We start from the raw sequence: 25,893 nt of genomic DNA on the forward strand, positions 1-25,893 counted from the left end.
GTGTGAACTGCTTTGAGGCAGATCTGAACTGGCAAAAATAGCTTGCATAGCTTTTTCTAGCACTCGATCATTCATAATGCTATGCTCTGATGCAACCTTTCAGAACCAGTTTGCCGCCTTTCTGCATGGATGCGATTTCCAGTGCTGCACTGAAGCAGCATGATCTTGTTTAACATAAGTAGCTTTTTCTTTGCATTTTCTCTCTTGTTGCTCTTCTGAAGTTCTTTCCTTGCTGTTTGTCTCTCTTCCATTGAATCAATCAATAATCTGATAAATTTTACCACTGCTTTCACTAGTGCACTCTTCCTCTCCCTCAGAGGCCTTCCCAAGCCTTTCTTTGTTACTGCTTAAGGGCATTAGTTTCTCTTCAGTAATGGAAAAGGCTTCTTGTCTTAAAATATATTTGAAGTGCAGAAGCAAGATTCCAGCACAAGATCCACATGAACAATGTATTTATAGTCTTGAGTTTGAGCACCTTAACACTGATTGTAAAGTATGCTTTGTCTTTAGACATAGGGCACTTTTAGATTAGAAGAACAAACTGATTTTGAGAGGCCTTTTCCACTGTTAAGTATAGATTGTTTGTTAGGTCTATCAGTGATGGTTTACTGTCTCAGCTAGCCAAGCAGAAACACAGGATTATAAAAGTTTGGACAAAGTAAAACGATAAATACAGAGAGAGATGACTAAAGACAAAGACAGTATTTCAGATAGATATTGGTATAAGGAGAAAGAGAAAAGGAAGTGATCCATGCAATGTACTGTGCTATTGGATGCAGTAATTGGACAGAACTTGAGTCCTCTTTGGCAGAGCCACTGTTGAAACCACCTCGACCCCTTATGTCCCTTCCTTGAGAATTTCTGAGACCATTGTCATCTCGGGATCAGTCCCTTAAGAGGCTTTTGTCTGCACAACCACCCTGTTCTCCAGTTCATGTTTGGATCCGGTGTTAGCAATGCAGAGTTTTTCCTTGAGCACATCTTTGTTGGCTTTAACAGCCCTGTAGTCTTCAAAATTGACTATTTCTGTGATCCATTCAACTCTGAGACCTTCGGAGCAAAGAAGGTGACAACAGAGAAGTATTGTTTGAGATTGGCTCTAATAGCTTTGTTGCTTTTGGAGATATGTCTCCTCTAGTGCTTAAGTTCTTGACTCCTCTGTACCAATCTTGGCCTCTGATCTATCGGAATCTATCCACACTGGATTTGGCCCCTCTACAGTCAGTCTTCCTTGACTCCACTGGCCCCGATGCCTGTATCAAGACATTTAAGAAGAATTTGATCCAGCATTCTTCTTAGTAAAAGAAAATATCTGTCATGTTTACCCCCCCCCCCCCCCCCCCACCGGCTCCCTGAGACTGTCTATTTTCACGTCATCCTCCCCAGGGACATACTATCTCTGACCGCCTTAATCCATCCCTTCCGCAAAGGACAAGATGCTCTTCCTTCTCTGAAACTAATGCATACATTGGCAAAGGAATACTTTTGGTATAACAGTTATGGATTTCACTAATGGCCACTGCCTTAAGAAAAAAAGAAAACTGTCCTCCTTACAAATTTTTGCAAACAACATCCGTGGAGTCCTCGCTTTATCAAAAAAAAAACAAAAAAAAAAAACACTGTCAAATTCTTTTCAAAGCACACAGGTTTTCCATAACACGTCATATTCTCACTAGTTCCTCTGTTTAAACTAATTAATCCCCAGTCTTTCCCCTTCTTCACAGGCAAACTATTTCTGTGGACCTTCTATTATAAATTTGGATCCCTGCCTTCCAAGATAAACTTCCTCCACAAATATAAAACTAAACTTCACTGCACATACCACAGCTTCTCCATTGTTTGTTCACAAATCTGGGAATCTCTACCCCTTTACCCAAAACACCTCCTTCACAATATTTGTTAAGCACTTAACATTTCCTGTCCAAAAACACCTTTACAACTGTCTGAATTAAAGGTCAAATTTAAATGTGCAAAAAAAACTTTACTTTCCACATAGTGTTTGCATGCATCTTTATACATTTGAACAGCTTTCTGTGTGAAAATAAAAGTTCATTTTGCTGCATTTAAAAAATGCATTTAAAGTTGTCTTCTGATACGGATGTTTAATGATTAGTTGGTTCGTTTTTTGCCACACTGTTAATTTAACAATTTGACAATTATGTTAAGTAATGCACAATTACTTACCCATGCTAATACAGCTTAATTACAACTGGAAACCCAAAGTGACACAAGTTCCCCTGCCCAGCCCATGAATATTAATGCCATAAATGCAGCTGTGTACTTTTAGATTTCCATATTTCGAAAGCAGTTTTTAAAATAATTTTATTTACAAAATGATCCTTTTTTGCATAAGTGTTTGCATGCATAAAGAGACGGGCAAAACTTTTTAAGCAAAAAATAAAAGTTGCTTTGCACATTTAGACATGATCTTTAACTGAACCCCAATTCCATTCTCTGCATATTACTAGCAATCTGTCCACATGTTCTTAAACTATCCAACCCTATAACATATCCTTCATGCTTCTATAAATTTTTCTTCTCTAATCTTTTGCACAACTATTTCTTTATCCCTCCCCCCATCCAGTTTCTTCCACCTTCTCAGTTGTGTTGTGTATATAATTTCCTCTCAGCTGTGTTGTATTAATTGTGTAGATTCTTGTTAATTGAATGATTGCAGTTTTATGTGAATGTACTTTGCTGCTGGGCTGAACCAATAAACAGCCCCCTGAGACCTATTTTCTATCTCTGTTAGCAAAATTAAATACATTTGTAAATTACACTTCAGTGGTTATTTTTATGATGAACATAATACAGTTGTGCATGCAAACTTACCTTAGTAGTAAATGTTAAAATATAGAGAATTTTGCTGCAGTTTAGGTTCCTCCCATCACCCCTCAAAGTCCTTCTGTTTTTTAGTGCTAGGAAATGGCAGACTTGGAGATGGAGATCTACATGCTGTTATTCCTATCATCTGCTCTTTCCTTTTCCCTCTGGAGGAAAACATAGTCTTCTTTCATCATGTTCAATTTGTTGGTACATTTGTTGATATTTCTGTTCACACAAAAAGTATCTGAAGATGGACTAGACTATTGTCTGTTTTTCTGCTATGCATCGTACTGATGACTTGTGTGTAGGGGAATGACCACACCCTCTCTGGTGGAGTTGGAAACTCTAGAAGTTAAGCAGGAAGGGCTGAATCTTTCTTGTCGCTGATTCCAATTATTATGAATGACACTGCAGCAGTGATCTTTGTATTCAGTTAAATGCACTATTCCTTCTCTCTGGACTCTGACAAGTCCAGCAACGTGTACGGGGGGGGGGGGGGGGGGTTGGGGCTCTGGCATGCATTAGCATGAACATCATTGAAAATACTACAGTTACCCTACAAGGAATTAAGGAAGGTAGCAGTGCTTGGAGGCTGAAAGACAAGCCTCAATGAGGCTTCTAGTGTAAGCTGTACTTTGCTTATATTTAAAATAAAAAAAAATAAAATGTGAGAAGCTTCATGTGCTGAATTAAGATGTGGCTTTCAGGCTAGGAGTTTGAGTCCATAATGCACCTCTTCTCTTGCCCTTTCAAGTTTCCTTTTACATCATCCCAACAACACTTGACCAGATCTTCAGCCACACCCTTTACCAAGTGTGTCTTCTGAGAATGGTAGCTGCCGCTTTCTATTTTCTCATGGAATGCCCTTCCAATTTTGCATCATTAAAGTGCTCGCACAAAATATTTCCTGTCACATGTACAGAGCACCTGTTAGCATCAATCCCATTTTTGTAATGTGCATCTCTAAATATTTTTCCAACCACTATCTGATATTCTGTCCCAACTGAACTTCACCATACTCCTTTTCTAAAACCAATCTGTCTCTCTCATGCTATCTGTATAACGTGCTCACACAGTGAACCACTCGACTGTACAGATTTTTGAAGAATGTCCAGCGTTTTGCCTCATATTTTTGGTCCTGCTTTCATAAAATTTGGGGTTTTCTGGCAAATTAGTGGCAAATCATTAAAGAGTGAAGTTAGGAAATAATGAAAGACATTTGGGTTTCCAACTTCATATCCTTTAGAAAATTCATGCTAATGCAAAATCTGTTATTCTGTCAACTTTCAAAGTTTCTAAGAGCAATAACTAAAAATTGTCCCTATTTTTGGGCCTTTATACATATATACACACACACACACACACACACACACACACACACACACACACACACACACACACACACACACACACACACACACACACAGCCTTCCATACTGGTTTATGTACTTTTTTTTTTAAACACCTTTATTAAATTATCACTTGTGACATAGGCACATTTACATTTATAAAAAGTAATCGAACTGTATTAACAAGTTAAAATTAACAAACATTATGCTTCACATATATTGCTATATATCATTGAATCTAAGCAGTATTGCATAAATTATTCAATTCCTGACATTTTTATTTTAAACGAGAAACATCTTTATTTAACCATCACTTATGACACAAGCAGTCATACATTTGTATAAATGAAAACAAACCACGCTGACACACTGGTTTATGTATTTTGGTGAAATTCACTTTTGTTCTTGTTACATCCTTGTAAGGGAATTATATTCATTTGTACCATTTGATAATTTATTTTACGTCTATTGGCTACCGGATATATTACTAGATAATGGGGAAATAGTTATGTTTTATTGCCTGTTCAGTGTAGCAGTACAATTAAATACTTAAAGGGTGCCTTTTTTGTTAGTATAGCGTTGTGCTTTTAAAAAGTTTATCATGTTATCCTGTAGTGTTTCCTTTATCTCTACCTTGCATTATTTATGTACTGTTACGTATCATACCCGAAAATAGTGCCCTTTAGAGTATTTTTACCTAGAGTATTTTTACCTAATGAACAAAAACACTTTTTTAATTACAGTTCTGAATGCTTGTGTTATTTTCTCCCCCTCTTTAGAGGCGACCAGGGACCTTCAGATCTTCCCATCAGCATTGCTGTTCACTGCTTGGAATATGATGCCTTTATCTTTGCCCTCTGCCAGGACCACAGACTTCGAATGTGGTCATATAAGGTGAGATGAACACTTTTCATTATTTTCACATAGCTTGCTTGTGGTGGTGACATTGAAGGAGGTCATAAAGCACAAGTCTGTTGTTGTGACTTGATGTGCAGTATTGTACTTTGGACACATGCTACAGATTTTGAGTGACATTTGCTCCTTTGTTTTAATCAGGACTTGATCTACACTGTAGTAACAGTTCAGAGCAATGGGAATAGGTTCATAGGTGGTTAGTAGACTTGCAGTCCAGGAGACCACTGATGAGTGTAGCCCAGTTTCACTATTGAACTAAAGTGCTTTATGGTTAAGTGACCTGCTCAAGGGCACACAGCAAGCAGTCGTCTGCGCTACCTGCCAGAAGTACAGCTACTCCCCATCAGCGGCTCAAACCCTGGTCTCTCATGTGCCAGGCAGGAATAGGCTTAGAATTTATTGGCTTATTTTGAGCATAGGAATGGAAACTATATTGTGGAATATCTTTGCTTGGGATAATAGAGCTACGGCCACCATCTCTAACATGGTTCTGGTGTACAGTGCAGAAGAGAGGGTCATAGGTAAAGTAAAGAACAATTCATGTGGCTTATCTTTTAAATAGGACAACGTTGAATGATGTCAAGCTGTTTGCAAAGGAGAGAAAGCACTGGGGGAATGAACAAGTTAATTCTGATGTAACTGCTTTATTTGATTCCGGTTTAACTGTTTGAAGGGAGAGAACAGAAGATGTGCATGTGAGAGAGAATTTTTGCCCACCACTGATTGTGATGGATGAAAAGATCACTCAGTTTAAATTTCACCCTTGATGTGCAATCTTAGGCAAAAAAAGCTAGTAATTAATGTGTTAACAGCTGTAAACAAAAATTAAATAAATAAATAACCGTGAAGACCTGATATACTTATTATATTGAAGTGTTCTAATATGTGCCAATATGCTTTGTTCAGTTTTGAAAGGGTAAGGAAATAAAAAACAAAACAAATAGGAGATTTGTAGATTAAGGGGGAAATTGCAAAAGTTTTTGATGTTGAATGTGTTGCATTGCTGTAGTTTCAGGTAAATGAAGTATAGCAGATGTGTCAGGAGCAGACTTGGGGCCGCTTAACTTGATGGCTTGTTTAGGTGGGTAACAAGAAAAATTTAAATAGCTATAGTTTTAGGGTTCTTAAATATTATCCTGTTTTCATTCAGAAATGGAACAGTGTTCTTATTTGTACTGTTTACTTCCATCTTTGAAACTGTTGCACCTTACATCAATTGTGAAATCTGTTGCTGTCCTAATTTGAGTACCTGCTATTCGCTTTATTTTCACATCACTTGTCCCTCATATCACTCATTAGGGCTGACATTTTGAAGTGTTTCTCATTGCTTGTCACTTTTGATGGTTGCAAAACAGCTGTTCTTTTGAGAGGTACAAATAAAGCTATCAAAGGCTAAGCGTTTAAACGTGTTACTCAAAAGGGCAACCCTTCCTTACTGTCATATAGCAGAAAGACCTAGGCATTACACTAGACTAATTCCTGGCCTTCCTTTCTCACATAGAGGTGCAGTCCCATGAAGTATTTACCAAAGTAAAACTTGCATTTAAAATCTTACACCTATTAAAAAATTGATAAAAACTTCCTGATAACCAAGCTTTAAACACTTGCTTTCTGTTACTGCCTTTCATTTCACTAGTATATGGGCAAATACCAAAAGATTTAAGATAAAATTGTAATATTTGTCCTCAGCCCTCACAACACCATTACTTAACCATCCAGAAGTTCGAGACGCCCACTAACAGGGCATCCTTTCATACTTGACAGTCTAGTAAGTATTGCCCACCATTAAAAAATAAAGTACAGTTCTGAAGAAGCTTGTCCTGTAATAAATCTGGATAACAGCCTTTTGTGCAGGCCTCTATGTACTCTGCCATTAACTGAAAAAATTCAAAAATTTCCACAGGCTACATCCCACAGAAATTTAGATAGACCAACAGTCTCCCTATGCATTTAGAAGCCTACTCATAAGCAAGCAATGATGCCCAACAAGGGTGTGTTACTGTGTAAATATACAATTCCTCCCTATTAATATTCTAAAATGTGCACATTGATTGGCCAGCCCAACCAGGGTGCCCATTGTAAATCCTACAATATACCAACGGAAAAAGGTCTGGTCGCCCAGACTTTTTTTCCGTTGGTTTAAACTGCCCCCAAATCTTTTTTTGTACAATAAAAAAAAAAAAAAAAAAAAGAGAGAGAAAATGGAGCAACGGAGACTTTCTTTTCTCCGTTGCTTCCGTTTCAAAGCCTTGATGTACTAGGTATGCGTGGGAACGCAAGTTCCATATGCATGGGCAGTACATCAAAATGAAGAAGCAGTATACCACAACTGGCGGAAGAACAGTAATCCGCCGTTATACAAAGATATTATTTAAGAAAAGTAAGTATTTTTTTTCTTAAATAATGTCATTGTATAATAGCAATAACCGACTCCGTGGTTGTGGTATATTGAAGATTTACCCACAGCTGGCTTTGTTTAATCACTCTGGCTTCGCCCTCGTGATTAAACTATACCAACCATGGGTAAATCTTCAATATACCACACCACGTCGTTGGTTATTGCTTAAATAAGACATGCCCAGGGGTGTTCTGAGGCCAGACTCCGCAGGAGCAGAGCCTCTACACCCCTGGAAGGGCTTTATTTACAAAGTAACACCCACCCAGGAGGGCATTATTACACTGGAAGAAAGAACTGCCTGTAAAATATTTTTTTTTTTACTTGTTGTTGTGTCTTTCGGCTTTTCCCGGTTAGGGGTCGCCACAGCGGAACTCCAGTCCGCTAATGATTGGCAGTAGATTTTTACATGCCGAGTTGCCGGCCCTGACGCACAACCTTCAATGACAGTACGCCCATTCACGCACATCTCCACACAGAAGACGCTCTAGCTGAGAATCGAACGGGACAACGTCTTACTGTGAGGCGACAACGTTACCGCAGCACCACCACCACAGTCTTTTTTATTACTGTATTGCTTTTTATATTTCTGATGTAAAATACTTCCTTCACCTAATGTCTCAAACATGCTGTAGAATATGTAAGTGGTGTTGGGGGAAGTATTTTACATCCAAAATATAAGGTTTTCAAAGAATGTCCAGATGTTTAACTTATTTTTTGGTCCCTTACTCAGAAATGTGGTTTGTTGGCAGTAACTGGGGATTAAAGTCCCTAAATAATGGCATACTTTTGAGTCTCAGACTTTATTTCCTTCAGAAAGTGCATTCTAAAACAAATCCTTTTATTCTAGCAACTTTATAATTTTATAACAGCAATTTTAAAAATCTGTTCTGATTTTTGAGACTTGTCCTCTTTTAGGCTTCATCCAGATTTCTTGAGCCAAGAGGCTGAGAAGGGTATGCCTACCTTTTAACTATTTTTGCCACTGTTCGATCAATCTCATTCACACACAAGCACACTTCCGCTTTAATGCATGCAAGCGCGCACACTCCTACATGCAGACAGAAACATAAACACACACACAAACACACTTTTCTTAGTTTCTTCTTTTTATGTTTCTTTTAATTTTCCATTTGATAAAAAGCAAAAGTGCTGCTTACTGAATATAAAATAAGGGCTCAATCGATTTTGCTTTCATGCACGTGTACACTGACTCACTCACACTCTGAAACACACTTAATGGAGAATAAAACTGAAAAAAATAAACAGCAAAAGTGCTGCTTAGTCAGCATAAAATAATGACAACAGTTAGCTTTGTTACAGTTCAAGCTTCACTGCACCTTAATATGCTGCCATAAAGTGGCCTGATCAACACAAAAGGTAGCAACTCTCTTTGCAGTCATCCTTCATAGCAGCCACCAAGAGATGCTGTAGTCCAGCTTGGCCACTTAATCTGCTGAAATCATTTCCCCTTCTTCCACTAATGAAAGCAATTCTGCAGAAAATTTCTCTGCAAAACAAAATTTATTCTGTTAACACTTTTTTGACCAAGGCAAATTTGGCTCTCATAGTCCTGGTTTCACCTAACGCAGCCTCCATGGTTAGTAGATTCTCAGCCAGATCTCCCATCTCACCCATCCAGCCAGCCTCAGTAGACTTGAACTCCCTCAGACTAACTGCATATTTTTCCCATTTCCAGTGATGATCAGTAAGCCTTTCAAAAACAGTCTGAGAAAGGTTCTTCATTTGGGCAGTATGCAAAGAACTTGACCCCTTTTCAGTTGCTATTCCTTCAATATTGCAGTCCCTAGCTAATGTGTTTGGCTTCTATTCCAGCTATTCAGCCATTAAGGTTAAGCTAACCACTATTAAAATTTTCATTAGGGCAGTAATCTAAATTGTCTGGCTTCCCAAAAGATGTGACACATCTATCAAGGACCCCACCCCCCCGGATGGGACAGTTTTTGTACTACAAGTTGTTACTCGATCCTTATTCAAGTCTACTTCAAGCTGTATTATAAAATACCTCACCTAGAAAACCTTACTACAAAGACCTATCTCCTCAGCCAGATGAATACTGGAACGTCATGCCTTAGTTTGCAAACTACCATATTTTATCTCCCTCAGACCAAATTCTACCTTATTTCCCAAGACTGCATCTGAAGCAGCAATAAAGCAAACCATTTAACTACTTTCTTCCCAAACCACACAAAAAAGAATGTATGTTGCATTCTCTGTCATGGGGAACTTTTTTTCTGTCTTCACAGGGCAAATTGTTTTTGTAAAGACAACCAAATTTGTGACCACTTTCCAAACGAGACTAGGACCTAAAGCCTATAAAGCTGGTTGTCAAACCAAAAGCACATTCTGCAGTGTCAGTCCTGACTTCCATGACCTTTTTGAACGTGTGTGTGTCTGTATGTCTATATATATATATATATATATATATATATATATATATATATATATATATATATATATATGTATGTGTGTGTGTATATATATATATATATATATATATATATATATATATATATATATATATATATTAACACACACACACATCTATGCTGCATCAAAATGGTCAGCAATGTACACCTTTTGCCAAGCATTATAAACTTGATCCTGTGTTGAGTTCCAGAACGTCTTTTGGTTCTGTTATTCTCAGAGGTATCCTGTGATGATGGTACCCAGGAAGAAAGTAGCTAACAATTCTGCTCCGTCAGTCAAAAATGACTGAGGACAATATAGGATGCAAAAGTAATGCACTTACCATAACAGTGAGTTCTTATTGTCCCTCTGTCTGGACAGACCCGCCTACCATCCCTTTTCCAAATTATTGTCCTTCCTGGGAAGAGCTAAAACCATGCCTCTTTAGTAACATTGTACCAGATGGGGCCATAGTCTTTCCAAGGAGCAGTAGGAATGCACTGCATTATGGGAAAGGGGAGGAGCTCAAATTCTGGAAAGGCATCTATATGAAAAAGTTGCTGCCTTGGATCTGCCACAAGAGCAAATAACCCATCAGTAGCGACAGATTGAGGGGCAATAAATATCCATTTTTATATAAATAACTTTTGTTTTGCTAAACATTTATGTAGTTTATGGTATTACAGTTTTTATTTGTTAACCAGAGAAGAGCACTGATCCACATGAACTGTTTTCGGTTAACTAACTTGTTCAAAGTTGCACAATATGCAGGTGGAAGGTGAGAGTCTAACTCTGGACTACAAGTAGCAGCTTGTTAACATTCATAGCGTTAATTTTCTGTGCTGCAACTGCAGGATCTGCAATTACTACAGTCATCCCTAGAAACTGGTACGCTCGCAACCACAGTGTTTGAGTGGTCCCATGTTCATGTCTAAAAATTATAAGTTTCTTCTGCTTGCTTTCTCTTCATGTCAGCACACTTCTTGAAATGTAGCCACACTTGACTGTGACTCTGCAGATTGTACTTGACTCTCGCCTCCTTTCCCTTTGCGATAATTGGGTTTTCTTGTGACACCGTGACTGTAGTCTTGCCCATGGGAAAATCTTTCTTATACTTCACTCGGAGCACGCTATTCCCTCTGCCCTCTTTTTTATTAATTCATTTCTGTGCCCTAAATTGCTGGCAGTCAGTTCACTTCAGTTTGTGACTACTTGGACATTTAATGAAAGTAATAATGTAATTTGGCTAGTTTGATTTTAGACCCCCCCCCCCCCGAATACATTTGTTTATTTTATTTATTGAGTAATTTTGTTTGCTAGGAAAATCCATTTGGATTTAAGTAGCCCTGCTTTAGTGGAGGCCTGGGGAGAAAAGCCTCAAGAAGTCACTACAGCAGTACTTACAATTAGAAGCTGGTTGTTTAACTTGTAGTGCAAGGCTTAATACATAATAGCAATGACTGAGAATGTAGCAGAAATGTTGTAATAATCATAGTATGCAAAACAAAAACCTCTGATATTACCACAGAAGCATAACTTGAAGTACAGCTTATTGTAGAGCATTCACATTTTTTGCAGTAGAGTCCCATCCTTAGCTCTATTAGAAGAATAGTTGCATTTTGCAATTCAGTTTGGGACTTAAATTAGCAGTGAGAATGTATATGTACATTAGTGAAATGTTCAGAAGTATTGTAAGTGAGATTTTACAGAATGTAGGAAGAAACAAGACGGGAAAGATGAGTTCAAAGAGACTGCAGGGTTTAGAGAAGATGAGTTCTAAGAAGCTGTAGAGTACAGAAGTTGCAAAAGAAAACATGCTTACAGTGAAGAAAATTACCTAGATGCAAGCAAAGTGGAATGCAAGTATGAGAAATGTGGAGTGAATGAAGTATTGCATATGACAGAGGCACAGTTGTAGGGGGTGAAGAACCTATCCAGGGGATGTACAGAGGCAAAACTGTGAATTGGTGAAATGTTCGAGTAGAATTTTTTAAAGTGGGTAGGTTGGATTGTTTTCTGGTGTTGATTGGTGATGGTCTCCAAGATGTGGAATTCTTTTCCTGAGTTGGAGTACAAGGATTGGCAAGACCAGTTGTAAGTTCTGGTTGTGATTAGTAGAAATTATGTGGAGATTTTCTCCTTGGGCTTCCACTGAAAAAGGGTTTTGCCCAGTTGGACCATCCCAGTTAACAAAAGTCAAATAAAAAAAATAAATAAATTAGTCTTTTGATCAAAGATTTGATCAAAGGAGTCTTTTTAGGGGGCTAAGTTTCAACTATGTTTGGCTTGTAAATTATTTTTAGGCTGTTAAATGAGTTGGAGAAAGTAGTGTGGTAGCTTGTGCCAGTGTTGTGTTTTTTAAAGCCTGGCAACAGGTTTTAGTAGGGTGTTTTTTAGCTTAACTGTGCTATCTCATTATAGCATAGTTTGATTTTTGTAAGAGTCTGATGAAGTGTGGTAAAGATCTGAGAGGCATATAGAAGACCTCCTTAAAATCCTTGACCATCATATTTGCGAGGATCTCCTTTTTCAGAATTATAAGAAAGATTCTGGGTTATTTTTATAAAACTGACCAGAAAGCAACCCAGAGCAAAGATGATAAGAAAAGAAAACTGGCTAGAGATTTTCAAGAATAAAAGTCTTAAGGCTTTTCCTGGTTAGGGGTCACCACAGCGGAACTCAGGTCCGCTCATGATTGGCAGTGGATTTTTATGGTGCCGAGTTGCCAGCCCGGTGCCCAACCTTTCAAAGAAGGCACGCCCATTCACGCTCGCACTTACCTGCAAGTCTTTAACGTCACTTGACTGAGGAGAGGACATGCAGACTCTACACAGAAGGCGCTCCAGCCGAGAATCGAACGGGAGAACCTCTTGCTATGAGACAACAGTGCTAACCACTGCAGCCTCTAACTGCTGCACCACTGTGGCCTCTAACCGCTGCACCACCGCGGCCTTAGAGACTTTCAAGAATATGGAAGTAAAAAGGTTTATGCATTGCCTTTGGCAGTACAGAGAAGGTTCTAGGAAGTTGGGCTTTAAACAAGATAACACATTGCATGATATGGATACCAGTACTGATGATCCACTTTGAGATGAAGTTTGTAGAGGAACCCCCATTGAAAAGATCCAGAAGAATTTCCAACCTGCCCATGTCCCAACATCAGAGGGGAAACGATTGGAATGGTTATTCTTCCGATTGTTTGGTAGAGAACAGAGGCAAAATCAGAAGGAGATGACTCGCATGGAAGTTCGAAGTGAGGAACATGTTCTCAGGTAATATTAAACTGGTCAATTTAAGCTTCTTTAATTTGGATGAAGGAGTACAGTCTTTGTTAATAAAAGGTTTTACTTTTGTGCCCAATTTTAGATTGAACTAGGGTCGAAGCCGCATTTAATTAAATCATTCACTAGGTATTTAAATGTAAAGTTGTTATTTGTGGCACCAAGCGAAGAGCCAAGGGACCTAGCTGTTAAAAGGAAAAGTACTTTCATTCCCCCCAGCACCTGATGGTAGTAGTGTTTTGAGAAATTCTGTGAACAATTTAGAAAAATTTTTCTTACAGAGCGATGCATATAGACTATTTAACCAGAGAAGAGCGGTTGGCCCTGGATAGCCTGATCCACAATAAAAATGTACACATTATAAAGCCAGATAAATGATGATGAGTGGTTTATTATGGATTCTTTGGATTATTTGGCAAAGATGATGGTTTTACTTTCAGATGAAGTTTACGTATTCCAGGGTATCCAAAAATGAGGTTAACATCACTTATAGAAAATTGACTGTTGCTTGTATAATATGCTGTGGTGTTGCAGGGTTGTAGCAACTGTGAGGGGTTTGATTTTTGTGGCTGTCTAAAGCCCTGTGATCCTAGGTGTTTTTTTTTTTAGCATCCCCAGGAGTCATAAAAATGTAATATTAGACCCCACTCTGAGATGGATTATTGCAGCAAAGTTCTACAATGGGTGCTCTATCCATTTATATTGACTTGCGTGTTAAATATTTTATCTGTCAAAACTTAGTTTCTGATTCTTGAAATTTGCTGGAGAATATTAGATGTATTAAATTTATGCCTGACCCTACTGTTTGTCACAGTGGATGTTATCAATTTGTTTTCAGTCATAGGTTCGTAGGGCCTTTTAAAGCTTAGCCATGTATCCCAAATCTCTAACAAGTTCTGGTACCCTTGATAAGATGAGCAGGGTTGGGAGGTGAAACATTTACAAGCAGGGGCCTGGGAGATGAACCATTTTACATATTGCCTTTGTCCATTAGAGTCATAGCTGTCAAATGAATGATGTATTTTCCTGTTCCCCCATCCAGTTGTCCAAGTTACACTTGAATTGTATTGGGGAAGAACTCTACTTCACGTGAATGGGGAACCTGTTCCAGAGAAAGGGTAGTGTCTGCGATACTTATCTATCTTTCCAGCAGGTCCTGTTTATATGACAGGCAAGGTTTAAGCCTTTAGAATGGGTAATTCTAGTGCGGTTTGTTTTGCAAATCTGCAGGAGGTCCATCAGAGTGTAGTCTGATAATGCCTGGCATAGATCTCCCCTCTAGAGCATGTAGGAGACAGAGTACAGGGATAGGGCCTTGTGGTGGTCTGCTTAGAACATGTTACTAGCACCCTTAATTCTTTTAGTGAAGAACCTGTTTGGACATTACAGTTGGATATGTCTCGTTAGATTCATACCATAGGGGGCATTGTAATCAGTGATAGATCTGACAAATGCCAAATACAGTGGAACATTTTGGTTTTATAATTTGCACTGTGATTCCTCACATCTCTGTTGAAACTCTTCCCCACCCCCTCATTTTCTGCCTTGTCTTCAGCTGATATAACTGTTTTTTATAGCTTGTGTGTTGGTTAACTCAATGTTCCCTTAATTTGACCTGTTAATAACAGCCTGCATTTAAATTGGAACCTGTGTGCTGACTGAGACAGCCTTACAAGACTATCTGCAAATATATAGAACTGAGTATATTTTTCTGTATTGTTCTGTATTATAGAGCTAAATTGTTGCTTGGATATCTGTTGTCTTACTGTTCTGCAAATATACAGAGATCGGTATATATTTTTTTGGTTTTATAATTTGCACTGTGATTCCTTACATCTCGGTTGAAACTGGCTTCCCCACCCCCCCCTCCCTGTTCTTGGTTGTAGTTTAAATTTGGTGGCTTTTGCAGTGCCCGCCCCACTGTAGATTTGATCTAGGACACTCCCCCAGTCCTATCTCTTTACCTCATTCTACCTAATAAACCCTTTCTGCACTTGCTTTTAGTCCTTTTTAATTTAATTACATTTTTTCAAACTGTGTGTGGACTAATATTACTACATACTCAAGTGCGCCAGCTTGCACTGCATGTGAATTGTTTTTACTACTGTTTTTGCTACTTTTCTGAAAAAAAAAATTGTAAGCCTGTTTCCTACCTTTCCTGTAATTAGTGTTCCAGATACAGATTTGCTATATCCAGGACTGCTTGTAAGCTTCTGAGCCCCCAAGTCTTTCTGTGTTGGAGGGAAGCCTTCTAGCTTATCAGTGGGAGTGGTAAGCATTAGGTAACCTGTCTACCACAGAAGGAGTGGTTCTGGCCCAGAATTTGTAGTTATTGGCCGTTTGGGCAGTCTTCCATCTCTCTCAACTTTCTGATTTGAAGGCCTGCATTTGCACTTATTTCTGTCCTGTAACTCCTGGGCCCATCTCATTTGCTCACTCAAAAAAAAAAATTGTATCTGCTTTTACTGTATTTGTGTTTCTTCCTACTTTATTTTGCTTTTGCGTCATCACCACAAAAATAGTACTATTAAGAAAAAAATGTTTTATTTACTTAGTTAACTTTCTCCTCTTTTCTCATACCAAAAGCATTTTTCCATACTTTAATAACATGAAGTAGGGCATATACTTTGGAGTTATTCACAAGTCCAACAAATTCTGAAAAAGTCCAATGTTTTCAGATTTTCTTGTTCTGTCGTATTTCCCAAATATAATTATTGCATTGTAATTCCACATAAAATTACTGATTTTATTACTGTTCATCTTCATCTCCCGGATCCTGTCTCTGCTTCATTTGCAACATGCCCTCAATTCTTCTAGTCCTCTCTCCTCCTCCCTTCCTTCTCTAAACATTTTCCGTTGAAACAGTGGAAAGGGTTTCACAGGTGCAGTCTTTCTGTGTTCTTTATTGCCAGAAGAACAAGAAGCTGAATCTCCTATTTCACAGCTCAGTTTTTGTTGGATAAACTTTTGTATTTCCTCTTTAGCATGTACTTCATCAAAAATTATTTTGTCCCTCCAGGGAAGAATACCTTGAAGACAGCTGGGTACAGCAGTTTGAATCTCACAGCTGTGTCTCTACATTCCCTGAATTGTGGAATGAATTTTACTTCTCTTCTGCCTGGTGTACAGTGTGCAGTCATTCTCCACAAACACACTGCTATCTCCCCACTTATAGTATTTTATCCTTCTAGCACAGTTTGTCAGAATCAACTGTTTTTGCTAGTAGGATTGCATCTTTACTATTAAAGGTCTAGGTTGCTTTCTCATAGCCAGGTTTGGAGAATACATACAATGTGCCTTTTCAACTAACGACTGCTCTGGAATACCATCCAGTTGCAAATTTGTGCTTTCATAAAATAAATGCAGTCTGTTCCTGCCAGCTTCTCTGGTAATAGGTGAAAATCTCAAGTTTTCCCTATGTGCTCTGTCCTGTAATTCTATTATTTTTTTTTTAAACATCTCTTCCTGAGCAGTCTATATTCAGACAGCCTTTTTTTCATTTCAGCCTCTGATTCTTGCAGCTTTTTCATCTCATCGGAATATGTTTAAAGCTTCATCCATTGTTTCCAGCCTTTTGTTGTTTGTGTTGATATACTTCAGTATTTTGTGTATTTTAACCAGGTCTGTGTTCAGTTGTCTTGCATCCTCCTGTAGGTTACTGTAAGTAGTGTCTGGAGGTTGCATTGCTTTCTGCTGAACAGCTACAGAACTTTCCCTAGTCAGTTTCTTCCTCACTTTTTGTAGTTGATTTTTCCATTTGCTCTGTATTACTTTTTTCCTGGCATCCAGGCAGTGCAGTTACTAGCCAGTCACTGAAATTTAACCATAAACACAAAAGTCTACTGGCCTTGTCTGAGTTTCTTTTTTTCACACTGGGAGAGCTAGAGTTTAGCTTTTACTCATTGTGCAGCCATTCTGAAAGTCCGAAGTTTTTGCTCTGTTGTGCACATTCTGTCTTCTAGACAAGATTTTCTTTGTTTTGGTGTACAAATTATTTATCCCAGGAGTCCACCAGGATGGCTTGTTATTCCAGTGTGTCCTAGGTGGCATTTTGTATGGTCATGCAGGGCTTTTGTGTATTCCCTCACATCGACTTCTGTGTTTTCTGGCTTTGTGGGTTCTTTGAAATTAGTTATGCCATCACTTGGTTGAATGTAGTTTGCCTTGTAAAAGTTATTAAAGATTGTGGAGTTAGGTGAGGGTTCTAATTTTATATATAGTGATCGGATCTAATCAATGAGGATATTACACTTGGGGGAGTGCAGTGCTTTACCATATTTGTGAGTACCAGGTCTTGGATATTTGTACCCTCTAGTAGTAGTGCAGACTAGCTGCTCCAGGTCATTTGCATTGACAGTCTAGAAATCTTTGAGCCTGCATGTAAGTGGTCTTGTATGCTTCCCAGTTAATGGAGGAGTAGTTGAAATTCTCCACGAGTATGATATTGGGTTGAATGGTAAGTAATCCTAGCAGATTCAGGTATGAGGCATTGTTTTCTTGGTTCATGGTGGGGGATCTGTAGCTAGTAAAGATACAGTATGGCATTTTTCTTATAGTTAACTGGACGTGGAGTAGCTCAAGCATTTCATGTTGTTTGGCCAGGCTTGTAGTGTGTTTATCCTTTATGTAGATGGATAAACCTCCACCTTTTGTCTTTTCATGTGCAGTGGGTGGGTTGGTATGTGTGAAAGGCATTATAGCCTTGCACTACTGGAGTGCTTTCCATGGCTTCGAACCATCTCTTAGTAACTGCACAGATGTCAGCATTCTCCAGGGTGAGTTGTGCTTCCAGGTAGTGTAGCATTGAGCTGTAATACTGTTAGCTTATCCTGAGTAGATCATAGAAGGTTACTGGGCTAATTGCTCTGGGGCCCTTACAAGCCTAGCCAAGAGTTTATCCCCAAAAATGAAACCTCAGTCAGCACCTGTCGCCCCTGTCATTGAGGGACAAAGATGGAACCCCTGGGACAAATTATGGTTTCCCATCCACTCATCAAGGTTGCGTTTTGAAGAGGGTCAGTGAGGTACTCTGTTTGACATGTATGGGAAGTATATTCCAGAAACAGGGCAGCCTCTGGGCGACAAACCTGTCTCTCCAGCAGGTTTTCTTGATGTTGCATATTAGATTTAGGCCTATCGAGTGGGTAATGCGCAAGGAGTTAGACTTACGGATATGGAGCATCTCTAGTAGAGCAGGGTCCAATATTGCCTTGTATGCGAGACGCTGGTCACCTCTGCGCAATCTGTATTATACTGAGTAGAGTGATAGTGATTTAAGCCTGTCCGCATAGGGTAGGTGTTGGAGACCATGGATTCTCTTTGTGAGGTATTTCTGTGGCCTTTCCATTTGGTGCAGGTGGTTTGAGAAGTACATACCAAACAGGGCATTATACTCAGTTATGGGTCTAGTAAGGGAGGAGTACCGAGAGGTAATAACCTCTTTTTTTCTGGACGCCATCCCGTTACTTATGAGATGAACCACGTAAAAGGCTTTTCTGACCACCGCTGCCACGTGATGGTCAAATGTGAGACTGTTGTCAACCTGAGTACCTAGGTCTCTCACCACAGGTTGTGTGCTTAGTGAGTTGCCATTGATGTGGTTAACAGTAGGGGCCGTGTTTTGCCGAATGGTACGTTAATACATTTTTTTGCATTTAACTTAAGGCCATGACTTTGGCACCAGTTATTTGTAGCTGTGAGACCCTCTTGCAGTATGTTAACATTAACTGGGGAGTCAATGACACTACCCAACTTAGTCATCTGCAGACTTGGTCAGCCACAGGCCCTTTGTATTTGCTTGGACCTCTGAGAAGTTTATGCCAAACAGTAGGGGTCTCAGGACAGATGTCCTTATTGAGTCATGGTTGCAGTATTCTTAACTGATACCTGGCTGGGGTTACCAAAGCTTTACGTTCGTAGGATGTATGTCTGGATGATGACCTCCGCTAACCAGTGTTGGAGTATATACTTGGATGTACATACAAGATCCTCACTGTCTTGCCGCCAGCCCAAACCCAGGTCTTTGCTCCCGCTGGATTGTGGTCAGTTGGTTACTCAGTTCCATAGATTTGCTTCTTGGATCAGATAAGTGCCGCATTGGGGATCCTTCCTTTCTATACTTTTGACTGCTTGCTTATTATTAGATGTCAGCTAGGAGGGCTAAGTGGCAGTGCGGTAGACAAATTCCATACAAAGATTTGCACACCTAGTGCCTGTTTTGTCTAGGCTCCAAACTGAACTATAAATCCTAATCCATCTGTCAATCATTTTTTGTTTTTTCGTAAAACCATGCAATCTAAGCTATCTACAATTAATACCTTCCTCGAGACCCAGCGTCTGAAATGCTTGGCCCATTCTGCCATGTCTGAAGGCCAGGATGTCTGCCTCCTGCCTAAGAAAAAACTTAAAAGACTTGGGATGATTGAAAGAGGATCCTCTCTAGAATTGGACATACTGAGTGAGGTGGTTGAACCCCTGGTGCGATTGGTCTTCTAATGAGCCCTCTACCATGACCCCACCAGAGGGCGATATGGGTCCTGAGGCCTTGCAAACAGCGGAATCGTCCAAAGATCCACAACTTATCTCACAAAGCATGATGATGCCTTTTGACTGGCAATCTAAATGAGTGTCAAAGGTGCAAGAGAGAAACTACGGTGTGTTAAATATGGGCACTCCTGCTCCTCCTCCATTTCCCTCCGTGCCAGATGCTTATCTGGATGCATTTCAAGCCAATCGTTTAACACCTGATTCACAGCCTCCTGCTCTAAAAAGGACAAACAGGCACTGCAAAGGTCCTAATGAACTAAAGTACCTCTACAGAAACCTTGTGACAGTCCCAGCTGCAATATCCCTGACCTCTGACAAAGCTTTCAAGTTGCTCCCTGGCACTAATGTTCTCCCCAATGACAGGGAGATTCAAGCAATGGACAGGTGGGATAAGAAAGTGTATACTTTCTTCACTTTAGCTTTCAGAGCTGTAAACTTCCAAACTCAAATGGCCAAACACTTACTGTTTGTGCTACAGTCCTTAAGCAAGACCATCACAGCACCCCAGACACCAGAGTAGAAACAGCATATGCTGTCTGTAGCGACCCATGCCTCTCTAATAGCCAGACACACTATAAAATGCAGCTGTGATACTGGACCCACCTCTTCCAGGACGCTGGCTTAGGAATTAGGTGGTATGCCTGGTTACAAGGCCAACCTATCACAGAAAATTTCAAGTTTAATGCTCTAGTTTTCCCATGGATAACAACCTGCTTTTTTGTTCACAAACTACCAGTCTCTTCAAGAAAAAGGGCAAGATAATGAAAGATTGCTGTCAGATTCTGCTTTATGCACTTCTCAGGTTCTGTGGAAGTTATCTACCAAAATCTGCCTCCTTTGCCAAGAGGTCTCCTAGAACCACCTCATAGGCAAAGGAAAATTTCTTAGGAATCCAAGGGAAAAAAACTCCAAGGGGTACTCCTTCTGTGAGTCTTCAGTTTGGTAGTAGACCCCTGTGACTGTATTCCACGCCCCCCCCCCCCCAACATTGCCCTTCCACTCTTCTCTCAAAAAGACTTTGTCTTCATTTCTGGGAAGTGGTAACCTCAGGCAAATGAGTCTTGAGCATTGTAAAGGACAGTTATCATATGTCCTGGAAAAGCAGCGCAAATCCTGTGCGAGTAACCCACCTCCTCCAACCAGATGTACCTACTGGACCCTACCATGCAAGACCTAATGGCCCAGGGAACCATAGAAGGGGTCCCCACATTCTACATAGGAAAGTTATTTTTCTCCAGGATCTTTCTTTTTCTAAGGAAAGAGGGTCAGTGGAGGCCTATCCTGGACCTTTCCCAGCTTAAATGCCTTTCTGTGAATTCTCTCTTTCATAATGTTGTCTTTACAAATTCTTCTACCCTTCCAATTTCCTCAAGCTTTTCTGTTATCCTTGGACCTAAAGAATGCTTATCTTCATATTCACATCTGCCCTTCCTGCAGAAAATTTCTCAGATTCTTTGCTAGGTCAGCACATTTCAGTTTACTGCTTTGCCCTTTGGGCTTTCTTCAGCTCCAAGGTATTTCACAAAATGTCTGGCCTCAGTAGTGGTTTTCTTCCCTAATCTGGATGACCTACTCTAAGATTTATTCTGGAACACTCTTCTAAAGTACCTTCATTACACTGTACTACTTTTGACTGTCCTTTGGTTCACAATCCGTTACAAAAAATCCCAGCCCATTCCCACCCAACAGCTGACCTTTTCTGGCATGCAACCTGGACACATCTGTCATGCATGCCTATGTTCCTCAGAGGATGGCTACCTCCCTTGCCAACAAATTCTTAATGCTTTGCAGAGAAGATCATTACTTGCCAGACAAGCTCTCAAGCTCGTGGGACTCATGACTGCCACTAACTTGTCTTGTCACCAAACTACAAATGAAGAAAATATAATAGTATCTGAAGTTAGTGTAGTCCCAGCACTCTGACCTTCTTGTTGCCTACATTCCTCTTCTTCCTTGCATCAAAAAGGAACTCCTTTGGTGGAGCAACCAGGTTATGCTCAACCCTGGTCTTCATTCATTCCAGCCCTGTACAACCAAGTCCAGTTTACAGATGCTTCAGACAGGGCATGGAAGGGCTTGGACAGGAGACCACAGAGTGTAAGGGGAGTGGCCTGCCCATGTACTCAAAGAACACATCAACTTAAAGGAAATGAGGGCACTTCTACAAACTCAGTAGACATTCTTACATCTTTGGAAACCAAACAGTCTGCTGGTTAGCACTGACGACACCACTGTGATGTGGTACATAAACAAGCAGGGAGGAACAAGATCCTATCCCTTGTGCAGGCTGGCACAGGAAGTCTGGCACCTAGCCTCTCAGTTGAATCTTACACTTTTAAAAAGATGCGTATTCCTGATTAATGGAATGTATTGGCAGACGTTCTAAGCAGGGACATGGAGGACCATCAAGAATGGTTCTTGAACACAGAGAGGTTTTCAAATCTGTAACACTTGGATGAGGGACTCCCAGGATAGACTTCTTTGCCTTCTTTGAGCATCACCTGCTCCCACTTTCATCCACAAGGATTTCATCAACTTTAGTCTGGGGGATGGACACCTTTTTCCTTCCTATGGATGGGGAAGTTTCTTTATGCATTCCCCTGTCTGCTTCTGCTTCCAAGGCTCCTCCTCAAATTCCAGAAGGAATCTCCAAAACACCTGTTTCTGCACCTTTCTGGCCAAGACAACACTGGCTCCTGCTCATGTTTCTACAATCAAAGGGAGATTACTAGAGTCCTTCCAAAACCAGATCTTATCACTTGGCAGAAAGGGCAGCTCCTCCATCCCAATCTGACCTCACTCAGTCTAACCCTCTGGGTGATAAAATTCTAATCCCTGGAAGACGCATCTTTTTGAAGGCTTTGAGGCCTACAAGAAGCCAGGATCTGGTGTCTAAACGGAAAATACAGCCCCCATAGTACTTGGATACATGTGTGACTTATTACATTTGGTGTTGGCCTACTCTTCCTTTAGAACTCACTTGCTGGTATTAATGCTTGTCTACCTTTGGAGTCCCAGTCATGTCCAGTGCAGAAGGTAAGCTTTTTCTGAGGGGTGTTGTACACCTTAAACCTCATGAAAACTTATCGTCGCACCAGGGGATCTTAATTTTGTCTTGAAAAAACTCACTTTACTCTATTTTGAACCAGCTCCTTTGGCTGCCCTAAAATTCTGCCCTTGGGAAAACAGTGCTTCTCCTGGCCTTGACTTCAGCTCACAGAGTCTCAGAGCACTATGTTGTCATTGCTATTCCACACGTCCTCATCTTCCAGTACGATATGGTAAGCCTCAGGACAAATCCATCTTTCATGCCAAATGATGTTAGTAAGCTAATCCTCAACAAAGCAATCTGCCTACCTTTTTCCCCAACCCTCAAAATGGGGGGGGGGGGATATTATGCTGTGTTTAGACATTCGCAGACAGTTGAAGTTTATCTGAACAAAATAAAACTATCAAAAAAACAGATCAGCTGTTTTGTCTCTCTTTTCCCCCCAAGATAGGACATCCACTTTCCAAACAAACTATTGCTTCCTGGTTCTCAAAGGCCATTTCCTTTTGCTACTCTTACCATGAAAAAAACTTTACCCACATGGCCAAAAGCACAAACCACTTGAGTAATGGCTTTATCAGGTTTCTTTTACAAAGGGGTGGATACCAGGTCCATTTTAGAAGCAAGCTACCTGGTCATCTGTTCACACCTTCATAAAACACTGCAAGCCAAGTGCCTTCTCCAAGTCCAGGCCAGTGTTTTTTAGAAGTATTCTCTCTGGCTTCCTGGACTTTTGTTTCTACTTCTTCTTAAGCCTGCCACCCTTCTCTTTTCACAGTTGTGGGAATTGCCCACATGTTAGGAGTACTGCAACAGTGATCATCAGGACATGTACTGTTGTGGTAAGGTCTTACACAATTGTACTATTTTGCTGTGTGGGAGGGCTTGTCTGTTTGGTAGTGCCTAAAAAAGACACTATAGGGGTGGATAATGTTTTGGCCAGTATCCGAAAGCCTAGTGGCTGCAGGTGAAGACCATCCATGGCAGGGCAGTGTGGTCTGTCAGTCATGTTCTCCCTGGCTGACAGATATTGGACCCAGTAGCTAAGCCAAGTGTTGAAGTCCATCATTTTCAGTTAGTATTGTGGCATCATCCTTGGAGACAGTAGCATGCTGCTGCCCACCTTTGACCCATTCTGAGACATAGGTTCATAGGTGTATACTAGGCTAATGGCTCGGGGGCCTTTACAAGCCTAGCCATAAGATTACCTTGGCATCGTGCCACCCGACCTTTGTTCCCAGTGTTTCTGTCGAGTAGAGCCACTGGAGTTATTCCCGGAGTTATATTTCTATTTCCCAGCCACTCAAGATTTCTCTTGAAGAGAGTCAATGAGGTGCTATGCTTGACATGTATGGGAAGTCTATCCCATAGCATGGGCAGTCCCTGGGTTGTGAGCCTGTCCCTCGAGCATGTTCTGTTAGTTGTGGTAATGAGTTTGAGGTCTCTGGAGTGTGTGGTGCGAAGGGACTGGGATTTCTTTAGCTGTAGCATTTCTAACAGAGGTGAGTCGGACATGGCTTTGTAAGTCAAGTAGAGATCGCCTCTAAGTAGGCGAAATGAGATGGAGAATAGTTGAGTTTTTGGAGTCTGTCCATATAGGACAAAGTGTTTAAGGCCTAGGATCCTCTTTGTGAGGTACTTTTGTGGCCTCTCTAGTTATTACAGGTGTGTAGTGAGGTACATGTGCGAAATGGGGCATTGTACTCGATGACTGGCCTAATGAGGGAAGAGTAGAGGGAGACCACGACCTCTTTCTTCCTGGATGCACAACCCTTAGTAATGATATGTGCCACATAGAAAGGCTTTCTGACCACAGTGGTATGTGGTGATCAAAAAAGAGGTTGCTGTCACCCTGTGTTCCCAGATGTCTTATAACACCTTCTGTGTTCAGTGGACTACCATCAATGTGATAACTCATGGGAACCAGGTTTTTCCCAAAGGGGATGATGACACATTTTTTGGCATTGAGCTTAAGACCATGGCTGTGACACCAGTAGTTGGTCTCAGTGAGGCCATTCTGTAGGATACCAGCATGGTTTGGGGAGTTAATAATAGCTCCCAACTTGTAATCCTCTGCGAACTTTGTCAGCCAGAGTTCCTTCGTGTTGGCCTGGACTTCAGAGCAAACAGGAGAGGACCCAGGACCAAACCCTGTGGGACTCCACTCGTGATTAGTCGTTAGTCTGACTTGGAGCCAGCTACTTCCACACTGTGGGTTTTATCTGTGAGCCAGTTTGCAACCCACCTAGTGTTATAGGGGATGATGTCTAGCTTGGTGAGTTTTTCTATGATTCCTGAGTGGGGAATGGTATCAAAGGCCTTGGCCAGATCAAGGTGGGCTGTATGAACCACCTTGCCTTCATCCACAGCTCTGGTGACTGACTCAAAGAAGTCAACCAAGTTGAGCAGGCATGATCTACCCGTCACAAAACCAAACTGTTTTGGGATCCAGAGTTTGGAGATTCCCTATATCCTTGTTTATTAGGTCCATGATGATGCGTTCCATAGGTTTGCATATCAGACTTGTCAGGCTAATGGAACGATAGTTCCCAGGGTCTGTAGTCGCTCCTCCTTTGTGGAGAGGGATGACTGTAGCAGTGCGCCATTTGGTAGAGACAAAGCCTGAGGTGAGGCTGTGATTGAACAAGGCACACAGGTGTGGTGCCAGTTTACTCTGAAGTTCATGTAGACCACTGCCAGGGACATTGTCATGTCCCATAGAAGCTGTATTATTGGCCTTGGGCAGTGCTGTTTTAACCTGTGCAGCAGTAATACTGGGTGCCTGGCAATCGACTGGTATGGTGATTGGTCCTTTTCGGGGGGGGGTTAAAGTTGGCACTGAATCTGTTGTCCCAGTATATTGGCAATATCTGTTGGCTGGGTATAGAAGGTACCATTGTGCAGTAGCTCAGAGCAAATCTGGGTATTGCCGTGGAGATTCTTTACATAATTATAGAAGGTCTTCTGGTTGTCTTTACCATCTGCTGCAATTCTGTTTTCATAGCTAACTTTAGCGGATTTGATGAGGGATCTCAACTTTTTGTTGAGCTGATAAGGGAGTTTTTCCAGTCTTGGGACTTCACCTTATTCTGCATCAGTTTT

General features: G+C 40.6%; 1 protein-coding gene across 1 annotated transcript in view; it reads left to right on the top strand.

The window, feature by feature from the left end:
- The window catches only part of NUP160 (nucleoporin 160), a 1,498,284-nt gene that overhangs the window by 269,996 nt on the left and 1,202,395 nt on the right, over window positions 1-25,893 (top strand). Inside the window, exon 8 of the mRNA XM_044082750.1 lies at window positions 4,955-5,069. Coding sequence (XP_043938685.1) covers window positions 4,955-5,069 — 115 coding nt within the window. The remainder of the gene's footprint in view (window positions 1-4,954; window positions 5,070-25,893) is intronic.

The sequence above is a fragment of the Protopterus annectens genome, chromosome 9.part0 (assembly GCF_019279795.1).
Source record: "Protopterus annectens isolate FY-2018-M chromosome 9.part0, PAN1.0, whole genome shotgun sequence".
Classification (NCBI taxonomy): domain Eukaryota; kingdom Metazoa; phylum Chordata; order Ceratodontiformes; family Protopteridae; genus Protopterus; species Protopterus annectens.